The 12553-nt window shown below is 41.5% G+C and overlaps 1 protein-coding gene across 1 annotated transcript in view; it reads right to left on the reverse strand.

The window, feature by feature from the left end:
- PAPPA2 (pappalysin 2) overlaps positions 1–12553 on the reverse strand; it is a 294310-nt gene that overhangs the window by 63738 nt on the left and 218019 nt on the right. The window contains exons 15-16 of the mRNA XM_035010738.1: positions 11978–12155; positions 10559–10772 (exon numbers count right to left, since the gene is read on the reverse strand). Coding sequence (XP_034866629.1) covers positions 10559–10772; positions 11978–12155 — 392 coding nt within the window. The remainder of the gene's footprint in view (positions 1–10558; positions 10773–11977; positions 12156–12553) is intronic.

Raw genomic sequence — 12553 nt, forward strand, 5'->3', positions numbered from 1 at the left:
GAGAGAGACCATGAGAGGGGGGAGGGTAAGAGGGAGAAGCGGATTCCCCGCTGAGCAGGGAGCCTGATGCAGGACTTGATCCCAGGACTCCAGGATCATGACCTGAGACGAAGGCAGTCACTTAATCAACTGAGCCACCCAGGTGCCCAGGTTGTATGGTTTTAGAAACAAATAATAATACCATAAGAGAACCAGAATACTGACCTATGGGAGCTCAAAGAGGGAGCCACCGGCACTGCCTGGGGACATGAAGGTTAGCAAGAAAGAAACACTTGGAGATGGGTTCATTAGGCAGGGAAGGAGGAGAGGGGCATACCCGCCAGAAGATCGATGCATGCAAGAACCCAGAGGTGTGAAAGTCAGAGGTCCCACTGGCCTTCAGCAGGTTTTTAGTGGCTGCACTGGGTGATTCCCATCAGGAATAGAGTGGTGAAGAACAGATGATTTGGAAGCAGGAGACTAATGCTTGAACTCCAGATGTGGCTCTAAATACATCTCTGGCTTTTAAAAAATTACTTAGCTTTCTTGTCTCAGTTTTCCTATCTGAAAAATGGGGTTGATAATAGCTTCCGTATAGGGTTATTAGAAGATTACATAAGTTAGTGTATATAAAGTATGTAGTACAATGAATGGCACATACAATTCCCAATGAGCAGCAGAAATTATTAGCTCTGATAACCAACAAATCTACTCAGACACACTCCTCTGTCCATCCCTCTGCTCTCTCTCTCTCTTTCCCTGTGTGTGTGGATATGAATGTTCAGTGTTAACATTCTACTCAGTCTTCCCACCCTACTCAGTTCTTCAGATTTTTGTCCCACCCAGAATCCTTCAGGAGATAGTTTGTAAATCAGTTTGGCCTAAACTGACTCCATCACTAGACAGCAAAGGCAAGGTCACAATCAAAATGTTCACCCACTAGGCCAAAGAAGGCATTAGCTGGAGCCTGAGACAGAGGATGGGATAAGGAGAGGAAAAAAAAAAAAAGCAAAGAAAGGGCATCAGGGAGAGAAAGTATGGGTTGAAGAACGTCCTATTGGGGTGTGTGGGTGTATGTGTGTGTATAAAATTCAGTGCTTACTCACACAATATTTTAAAAATTATTCTTCCTCATTAATAGAGAAATCAGAAGTCAATATAATATTTAAAAAGGAAGGACAGTTTTACAATCAGATGTTCTCTAGCTTGAGATTGAAGGTCACAGGGAAATTTATGAGTTCAACGAATGCTGTGTTTGAAGCAAAGGCCTGCATACCAATCGCTGGAGCCCTGTGAAGCCTGCAGCAGGGAGTTGGCCTGCACCCAGGTGTGCATTTGAGTGGCCAAGGCTTGGAGAAAAGGTTTCGTCACTTTAATGCCAAAAGAGGCTGTAATCAATTAGCCTAAAGCTCACATTATCCTACAATGGCAAGAGAATTGAGGATTCCAAGAATAAACTTTGAATGTATTTACTATAAACACTAATTATAAAGCCAGACAATGTCTTAATGGAAAGAAAACAAATTTCTATTTCTCACAGATGCATGAGTGTACATAGAGATTATAGTGTGTCCCTTAATTGGCAAATCATAGATAGCACATGTGTCTCTGTCTATATATACACATAGGTTTAACAGCTGTTCATATGTGTATATGCACAATGTTATGACACAGAGTTTAGAACTTATGTAGATTATTTTACTGAGTTTTTAGAAATTGCAAATCCAGGATATTTAAGGAGGTTTAGCATTTGTCTTAACTACACATTTCCATTTCATTAGCCAAGTCTTTCTTTCCCTTCCTATGGTACAGTAAAATCAATTGAACTTCAGAGGTTCAAGCTACAGTTCAAAAAGATCAAGAGTCTAAAAATCTAGATGACACCTCCAGGACATGCCCTTCCTATCTGCTCCCACACCAGTCCGACCTTATGTGCTTGCCCCAATTTTTGAAGTATGTCCAGCTCTATCTTGCTGCCTATTTCATTTCCATTTCTTTCCCACCCCCCCATATCCCCTTTTCCCTTTCATGGTCTACTTGAACCCACTGTGGTATTTGGATGACTCACTGAGATGACAGCAGGATGAGGTGAAGCATTCAGAGAGGGTTCTGATTGGGGGAGGGAACTGCACATATATATTTTTAATTTAATGAACTTTCTTTTTCCTGTGTGTGTGTGTGTTTTATAGGCAGAGGAAATGCACTCCCCCATTGGCCCTCATAACCCAATACCTGTACCTCCTGCTTGGAATGCCAGCTTCTGTCTTTCTGTCCCTACGTTGTTTTTCAGGAATATAGACATCAACAATGGATAGGAGACAATAGCCACTGATAAAAATGTAGCTGAGTGTTTTCCTTGTTAAAGAAGTTTACCTGCTAAACACACCAAAAGCAGCAGTCATTTTGCAAGGGTCATTAACCTGATGATGATTTTGATGATGATGATGATAAAATATCAGCTATTGCTGACCTAAAGCTTCATATGATTAAGAACTGTGTTCACTTATTTACATCTATTATCCAATTTAATCCTTATAAAAAGCTATAAGTAATTCTATTTCCTAATATCCATTTTGTAAATAAAAACAGCGATGTTCAGTATAGATCAGTAACTTGCCCTAGGTCTAAGAGCTAATTAAGTGGCAAAGTTAAGATTCAAACTTAGATCTCACTAATCCCAGAACCTGTGTGCTTTACCACTAAGCCAAGAGATAAATCTTGGACTAAGGAAAGTCTTCCTAGCATTTTGACTAAATTTTCTTCTTTAGGGAAGTTTCAGGGAAGTACTTAATCTTTAAATTCAATTCTAGAGATCTTAAAAATGTACCCATATTCTGTCTTCAAGGAAGACCTGGATTCAATCCTCTTGGGTGTGAATAGAGAACAATTCACCAAAACCTATCGAGAGGAAGAGGATAAAACCTTGACTGTTCACTCAGACCAGAAGTTCTCCCAGTATTTCCTTAAGTACTGCCCACTAGGATTGTGCCTGTGCAGTAACATATCACTGCTTCTCTGTTTTTTTTTTTTTTTCTGGTGGCAATAAATTGTTATGTATCACTTATCTCAATGGTGTTCTGCCAAAGTGCTAACTCTTCTCATTGGTTCTACTGAGGCAGAAAATAAAATATAGACTTTTAGAGATGGAAGTCACTCAAGATTTCCCCTTATTTTACAGATGTGGGGAAAAAATGCCCAGAGAGATATAGTAATTTGCTCAATATTGAAAGTCTTGTTAGCCAAGAGCATGGGCTCTGGAGTCAGAATGGTTTAACATCACAAATTGGCTGAGTGGTTGCGGAAAGGCTACTAATGATACTCTGAGTCTTAGTTTCCTCATCTATCTAATAATATACTGAAACATATTATTATTACAGTTTATCAAGGTATACATTACTATATCATAGTATACCATATTATACTATCATCTTATTATATCATCAACCCGACAGAACAGAGCCAAGGCCTTACGCTTGTTAACTCTCTGCCATACCAAATGATCTTTCTGTGTGTAGAGATGGGTCAAGTCCACATGTATAATCCACGGCCATCCCAAACCCTCCCTCCAAGTCAGAGGAGACAAACCCCCATTAAAGAGGTTTACCAACCAAACATTTGTTAAACACTAAATAGTCATAACGTGAGGCCTGTTTTTTACAGTCTTGATCTATATTTGTGTTTATAGAACTTAAATAGATCTGTGTTCTTTGGAAAAGCTGATATCATGAGTGACTCTCAGAAAGTATGGCTGTTTACAATCACTCTAAAAAAGATCTGACTACTACAGCACCTTTCACATGGCATCTTGATTAATGACTTACAGAGGGAGAGGCTAAGTAAGGCTAGAAGGTTGGAATAATTTGTAAGTTAAATTAATTACGAGCCCTAATGAGGTTAATCTAACCTTCGCACATTAAGATAACACCTAATAAGAAAAAGGTAGCCATGGGAGTGAAAGATAAGGGAGACTATAATATGGTCTTTTTGATAAAAATGTAAGTCAAAAACATTTTTTTACCTTACCTTGGAAGTCAAGTTAATGAAACAACAAAGGGGCAATGAACAATGATGTCTATGTGGAAGAAAACTGCAGGGGAGGAAAAGAAAGCGGCTTAAAGGAGCCTGTGTATGTGTTGTAAAATGTCAATAAGAAAGAACTCAGGAAAATACTACAATTCCTTTGAAGTTACAATTGTTTGTATTTTTTCAATTAACTCCAAATATAAATAAGCCTCAAAGAGACATGTAAAAATCTGGCATGCAAAAGTGCTGTTACACTAATTTTGAAAAAAGAAACATTACTCTGGATATTTTTAGACAAGTCAAAATCCCATGACTGATACTGTTCTTACAGAAACAAAGGTTCCCCTAGACTCGTGCTTCTTGATTTTGGCTGCATAGTGGAGCAACTTGGGAAGCTTTGCAAAACACTAAAGCTTGGGTCCCACTTGCAGAGATTCTGATGTAATTGGTTTGGGGTATGATCTGAACATTAAGATTTTTTAATTCTCCCCAAATGATACTAATGTGCAGCCAGGTATGGGAACTGTTGTTCTGGTGAGCTTGTTGAGAGGTCTAATCCTTTTGTGCGACAATTAACTTGTATAGAGTTGTGCTAATCAAGCTTACATGTGTGTTGAATAGACAAAAATAAACAGCCTTTGGAGAAAATGATTCCTTCCATGTTGCTCAGACAATTGTTAGAAGAAAAACATACACATATATTTTTAGAGTTCTTCTACTCTAAAGTCCTTGAAATAGAGATCTCCACTCCCTCATAAGAAACTGCCCCCTTTCCTGCACCACTGATTCGTATCAACTTTAATATCAAATTCCTATCAAGATTTTTCTAATAAATGTACTTTCCTCCATTCATAAACTATTTATTGAGTACCTACCAAAAAATGTAGTATCCATTGGGCACACGAAGCTAAACAAATATTCATGGTCTCTTGGAGAATATAGATAAGTAACCAGACCATGTCTACTCAGTGAGATAAATGATGTCAGGGAAATTCTGTGTGCAATGGAACCCTGGGAAGGGCAGTTCTTCCAGACTGGGGAGATTTGGTAGTCTTCCTAGATAAAACTGTACCTATGCTAAAAACAGGAGTAAGAGTCAGCTAAAGCAGAGGTCACTGTTGGGGAGAGCTCTGGCCCAGAGGCATGTTAGCCATGGCTTAGATGAGGAAGTAACATCAATCCAATGGTATGAGAGCCTAGAGAAGAAGGAAAATCAGGGAATGAAAAAGAACAGTTGGAGGGAAGTGGTCTCCCAGGGAAGAGAGTAAGCAATAAGCCTATGGAAGTAAGCAAAGTCCAGCTAGATTATATAAGACCTTGAAACTATTTTAAGATTTTTTATTTTCCTAGTGAAATGGCTGGCCATTCAATTTTATGTAGGGAAAAACTGTAATTGGAATTCTGTGTTTTGAAGATCAATTTTGCTGCAAAGTGGTGAATGTATTGAAGGGAAAAAGACTAGAGTCAGAAAGACCAGTTCAGAAGTGAAAAAGGATAGTGGCCTGGTATAGAGAAGTGGCAGCAGAAATTGGGAGAAATGGTCATATCTGAGAGTCAGTAAGATGACAGTCGATGGAAGTTGATGTGTTTTATATAGTAAGAGTATAAAATGCAGATGGGATATCCAAGTGGCTATATCCACAGGCAGTTGTTCTAATGGTCCTTATGGCCCCTAAGGGAAGAGACTAGAGTAGGAGGTATGGATTTAGGAAGCATCGGCATGTGAATGATGGATGAGGCTACAGAGTAAATGAGCTTCATCCCAGACAAGTGTGCAGAATAAGAGAGAAAAGTGAGCTCAGAGAAACACCAACACTGAAGAAATGGGCAGAGGGGAGAAATCCAGAAAATAAAATTGAGAAGAGACAGAGAAGAAGAAGGAAAATTAGGGAGTGAAAAAGAACATTATCAAGGAAGAAGTTTCAAGCAGAGCTTAGCCAACTATGCTACAATAAGGAGCCCGACTCCATTTTTAATGTTTGCTGACAGCTTTCAAGCCCCACCATCTCCCATATCTGAGCAAGCCTATCAGAAAGCTGTATGCTTCCTCTTTTGGCCTCAGGAGAAAGTTCAAACCACACAGGTTCTGTTCACATGCAGAAACCATGACACAAGCCCCACTCCCTAAGCACCATAAAACCCCAGGCCCTCTCCTTTCCCTGCTTTCTCCAGCCATTTGAAGGTCAACCTGGGGTCCTCCCCTTCTCTTTCCAGAAGGCCTCATTATATGAGTAATAAACCTTTTCAGAGTCTCTTGGTCTATGTGTGGTATCATTAGTTTCAACATCCACACCAAATTATGGGTAGAAGGGTCCATCCTATCTCTCATGGTGACCACAATATAAACCAAATATTCTCAAGTAACCTGAGGACCAAGAAGAGTCACTGCATTTGGCAGCAGAAAGATCCATGGCAAGCACAGCTCTAGTGAAGAGAGAGGAGTAAAAACATGAATGTCAAAGTGTGAAGGAGAGAAAAGATGGCAAGCTAGAGAGAGTGAATACAAACAACTCTTACAACAAGTTTCATTGTGAAAGGGAGAGAGAAAGCTGGAGTGGTAGCTGAGGGCAGGGGCATGGGATCAAGAAAAGGCTCTGCTTATTTGAGTGGTAAGGTGGGAGAAACCTGAGAATAATGAAAGAGAAGTAACGGGCAAGAGGAAGAGAGATGCCTCAGATGTAGGAAAGAAGAATGTAAATGGGTGGAGAGAAATCCCCAAGAAGGGAGATGGGGTTCAGAGCAAAGGTGGTGAACTTCATTTTTGACAGCAGGAAAGAGGAGTATATGTTTGGGGCATAGATTAGCTTGCCCACCTGTGGGCAGACCCTTCACTTTGGTGAATGAGGTGATATGCTGGAAGTTTGGGAAGAGGTGTTAGGACTGGAGGAAAAACGGTGTGAGATGCCTTCGAGAATAAAGACAGTGCTGGTCCTCAAAACATAGAAGGATCTGGGCATAGGGTGGAAAGGTCACATACCTTTCTTCATGCCGTCTTAGAGTGCTGGTCTCTCCTGTGTTCACCTACTTAGAAAGATCTGCCTAGTTTTCCTTTTATTACTCTCTGCCTCCACAAATTGCTATAATCTACTCTTAGCTCACTTCATTATTTAGTTTTTAAACTGTTTATCCATTTATATCATTATAAAATCTAGAAAATTTAGCAAATACAAATAAGCGGAAAAAGAAGAGATATTCCTTATAAACCTACTACCTAGAGATTATGACTACTACTATCATAATCATTTCTAGCTAATATAAAAGTGATAAAAATATTTTTTAATATGAAAAATAGAGATTCTATCATTTATAACAGTTACTTTCTTGCTTTTATCCACCTAACATTGTACTGTGAATGTTTTCCCATGTCTTTAATATTCTTCCAAACATCTTTGATGGTAGCAGGCCATTTCATGGTATGGCTGTACCATTGTATAGCTGTACTATATAATGGATATTTATTTTTGTTTTATTGATATTTTTTGCTCCCCCAACATCCATTTACCCTCCTTCTGAATTTCCCTCTGGGGAATCCATTGGACTTGGGTGATGCTAACTCCAGCCACGACTTCAAGGTCAGAGTCCCTGACCCAGGCCTAAGCCATTGCATTTTCCCTGTCTTCAGGAACTAGATTCAGTGTGGGCTGTGCCACTTTCAAATCCTGGGAAGAAGGGGCCAGGAATCCAGGGGCCAGGTGAATGTGCCTCTCCTCTAGCTGTCTCCTTCTCTGCTATGCTTCAAGGAAAAATAAAGCACAGGAAAGAGGGAGCCCGGAGGCTGTGTGCTCCCTGAGGTCAGAGCCTAGATCCTCCCCAGACCAGCAGAGAACACGCACGCGATGAACTTGCCAATTGCAGCTATGCCTTCCCTGCCCCCTCTGACTGAATGGGACAAAACTTAAATGGGCTGATCCAAAGAGAAAAGTCAGATCCAGTACTTGTCTTTCTTTTCTCTTGAAACAACATTCAACAGATGTGAGAAGAGCAGGAAGGGAATGTACTTGGCTGACATTTTCGTAGCTGTTTCCTTGTTTTAAAAAGAAATGAACAAAAAGCAATACATGGTACTTACATTGAACGTCATAGTTGATAAAATGCTTCCAGAACATTTACCTCCTTTCAGCCTCAAAACAACACTATTGGGTAGAAATTACTACCCCTCCCATTATGGATGCAAAAATTGAGACACATGGATATTGAGTCCGTTGTTCAGAGTCATGCAAACAACAAGCTTCGAATCTGACCATCAAGCGGGTTTTTTCCACTACTCGCAGAACTGCATAAAATTAGCATGTGTCCACTCTATCTGGATTGATCTCCCTGCCTGCTTTTCCCAATTTCTTCTCCTCCTGCTTGCATGTCCTAGAAAGAAGTTTAGAGCCCCATTTGTACAACTCTGGGCTCTATCCACCAAGCGGGGAACAAGGCTGACATAGTTCATTGGGTAAACAGAAGTGGCAAGTGACAGTGATTTACGCCCAACTTGCAAACTTCTGATGACCAATCCGCCGCCTGCTATGCAAACAGGTGTAAACTAAGATTTAAATCAGTTTACCCAGTGTGGTAAATAATTTAATCTTCCCTCAGCATGGTGTTTGTGAATGTAAATGTTTATGCCAAAACCGATGCCGATGTTGCAAGCTTCCAGTTTCTCAACCAGAAAAGTTGTACCAACAAATGGCCTTTGTGTGCCCCTGCCGTGGCTGGGGCAGCCGGCTGAGCCCGAGGTGCAAGGGAAGGCAGAGAGCCCACAGTTCTGGGGGGAAGCCTCATTCCCAACACAAGCTGTGGGCTGAGGGAGCTAGAAATCATCCCTCTGCCCTCAATTCTTCCTGGTCCTGAGACTTTGCTCTCCCCCTCAATTATTCTTCTCTGCACTATTCTGCAGACACCTGAGTCAGTTGCAAGTCTGTATAAGGGGAGGCAAGAAACAAGAGGGGAAAAAGCCAGAAAACAGCCTCCTCTAGAGGAGTTGTAATATCATTCGCACTTGAAGATGGCCTGGGTCCTCACTGTCTTTCAATGTGTGCCTATCCAAATTGATCTAGAGCCTATGAAAGTCACATGCAAATGTGTTTCGGTTGTCAAAAACTGTTGACTATACCTGCTAGAGTCCACTGAACCGGAGTGCTGCCTCTTATGAATTTTTCATCAGTATTATTCATATTCTCATCAGCCTAGCTCTCGCCTGACTTGCTCCCCCCACCCTCCCACATAGAAGCCTGGGCTTTCTCTGTAGTGTAAGGCTCTGGGCAAAGCCAGACTCAATCCACCCCATAGTAAGATGGTGGGGTGAAGGGCACATGTTTCCTGATATTCTTCTGTCCCCTTAGAGAATTTTAGCTTATAAGCAAAGTTTGTCTGTCTTGGCATCATTGGTAATGCCACAGGTGGGATCATATTAGTTCAAAACAAAAACAAAAACAAAAACCATCTTTAAAAAAAAACCTACTATGGTCGGACTTTTAACTAAGTCCTGGGTAAGAAATGAACTGGATTTTCTCCTATACTAACATAATTTATGATAGGGAAAGAATAGCTACTATTTACTGAGTACAAGGAGTTTCTTTTTCTGAAAGTTTTTTATTTGTTTTGTTTCTTCAGAAAAACCTTCTTTTGCTGAAGCCATTTATTGAGCAATTGGCACAAGGCAGGCACTGGGTTGGATGTGCATTATCTCATTTCATCTTCAACTCAACCCTCTGATGTGGGCATTATCCTCAACTTACAAAGGAGACTGAGACCCAAAGAGTTAAGTAACTTGCCTGAGGTTACTCAGCTGATAAAAAGAGGAGATGACTAGGATCTGAAGCCCAGCATGACTCTCTTCAAAGCCTTTCCTTTTGTTCTTTCTGATCAGAAGAAATGCACCCTGGCTTCTGGGTCTAGGAGTTGCACATACAGGAAGTCCAGCAGGGAGAAAGCAGAGAGACTACAATAACATTAATGGCTAATATGTTTTATGTGTTGAAAATAAATTTACCAAACCTTATGTTTTATTAATTGATTAATGTATTTAGTCCCCACACCAAGCCCTATCAGGTCGATATTATTATTACTATCCTTGCTTTACAGATGAGAAAGACTGAAGCAGAGAAAGAAACCTTCCCAGCATCACACAGGTAATAAATGTCTGGATTGGGGACCAGCCCAGGCGGTCTCTCCCAGAACCATTATCCCATAAGCTCCCAACCGACCTGATGAGGATGTTCCACCCACAGTTGGATTCAGGTGACAACACCTGAGAAGCTCCCAACACTTACTTTCAAGGACAATGATAATTAGGGCAGAGGTTCCATTAAAATCACCTAAATGAGGCTGTGGGATCTTCTATGGGAAGGAATAGCTTTCCAGAAAGCACACCTGGTCAACCTGCCTGCATGACTGTGGAATATACCTGTGCAGGTGAAGAGAGATTGTATAGAAAAACAAACCAACACAACAAGCAATGGACAACCCAGAAGGTCTTCATATTATTTCCAAAGCAACGGTCTGGGATTTACAAATGAGAGCGTGAAGGTAGAGAGAAGCGCAAAGACCCAAGAACAAGCCAGCTCACCTCCTGACTTTACTGTCCGCACTCGGCACGGCATAGTAGCCTGGTTTGCATTCGTATCTGCAGACGGAGCCCACGTCATGGTTGTGCTGGAGGCAGGGAGGCAGGAGCAAGCTGGCATTCGGGATAACAGGAGGAGCGTCACACTCCAACTTGCAGTAGGCTTCGGGGAGGGACCAGAGCCCATCTTCAAGACAGGTCAACCACGGGTTCAGTCCTGAGCCCAGGAAAAAGAAGCACAGGATGCTCAGAGCAGAGTCCAGAAATCAAAATGTAGCCAAAAAGAACAAAAACCTATCAACCCGTCAGCATTCTCAGGAAGTCACATAATTCTTGATGGAGCAACTTCTCTGGCATCTCAGGTCCAGGGCTCATCCTATCTCTTTTTACTCGCTGAGTATCCACTGGGATCTCTTACAAAGAACAGAGGTCAGATAACGATTCCCTGACCTCCCTTTCATTCCCTGAATGATAGAATGGCTACTAAATAAATCATGACCTCACTTCCTAACTACAAATGATAAAAATGTAGTAGTGACCATGTCATGGAAAGCATGACACATTTATAGTGCTTTTTATATGCCAAAGCATTTTATAATACTTATATAAACTTCACACCTCAAACAACCCATTGCAACAGATACCATCATTATCTCTTATTTTGCACATGAGGAAATTGAGTTTAGGCATCTTGCCCAAGCTAATAAGGGGCAGATGTAGGGTTTGAACTTGGGCAGTTGGGATGCGGAGTTCTGTACTTAAACACCACACCATATGCCTCAGTGTAATTCATGGTTCTTCCAAAGGCAATCCATGAATTTCCCACAGTTGCATCACAAACCCACCTCAGACCTACTAAATCAGGCTCTGTCCGCATTAGGCTCAGGAAGTAGCATTTGTAACGGGCCTCCTGGGTCACTGAGAGGCACACCAAAGTCTGAGAAGAGGTCAAGAGCAAGGTGTGGGGTCAGAGCAGGTTCTACCCTATCTTCATCTCTTACTAGCAGTAAGCCAGGGACAACTCATAGAACTCTGTTCTCATCTATAAAATAGAACTAAAAGCACCTAGCTCATAGGAAGGTTGTAAATATTAAATAAAAAAATTTGCATGATAAAGTGTTTCTTGATTATTAATATGATCAGGCCACTGTGAGTCAGCTTGATTCCAGAGGACGTACAATCAAATAAAAACAGGGAAGCCTATGTGTCTTTCATTCATGAGATCTGAGCCAGGGCATTCTTGTATGTCATTGGGACAAAAATGGTGTTGCCCTTTGGCACTTTGGTGGTGTTATCAGAAGAGGATGGCACAGCAGAGCACATGAGGAGAGTACTGGGGTGAAGAAAAAAATCCCTAAAGTACCCCCAAAGAGAGAGAGCCTGAAGAGAACTTGCATTCAGTTCTTGTTTGGCTGACAATACCTTGAAGCTTGGCTGGTGGGACACAGGAGACTGAACAGCGTTTCAGAAAGTCTGTTCCCTCTGAGCAGGAAAAGGTCGCATAGTTCACCAAAGATGGGTGGGGAACACCACAATCAAGGGGCATGCAGCTCACAATCCGGTCCCAGTGCCCAGAGGAACATGTGAGCAGAATTTCCTTCTACAAACAGAGAATTTTTTTCCATCAAGTTCACATGAAAAAGCTTATCAAAGTAGTTTCCAGGCTTTGGAGGAATCCTGGTGATTATTTGTGCAAACATTCAAAATAGGTAAAATGATTTTGCGTTGTTCCCTCCTTAGGCCCTACTGGCTTGATATAGATCTTCAGTACCCAGGTAGGCTGCTGCTGACCATCCCTGTTAGTGTAAGAGAATCATTGGAGACACTCTTCCAGGCCAACTCTTGATTGCCTCCCTTGTGCTCTTGGATCCACTCTATGCCCTTCTCCACCATGCTCTGTGGCCCTGTGGGTTTCATGCCTCTGGTTGTGCCCAGGCCTAGCACCCAGAACCCACTGGCAGGAGATTGCAGAGCCAGGAGGGAAAGGGAGGTCTGGAC

Source organism: Mirounga leonina, unplaced genomic scaffold (assembly GCF_011800145.1).
Source record: "Mirounga leonina isolate KUSES-001 unplaced genomic scaffold, KU_Mleo_1.0 Mir_154, whole genome shotgun sequence".
Taxonomy (NCBI): Eukaryota; Metazoa; Chordata; class Mammalia; order Carnivora; family Phocidae; genus Mirounga; species Mirounga leonina.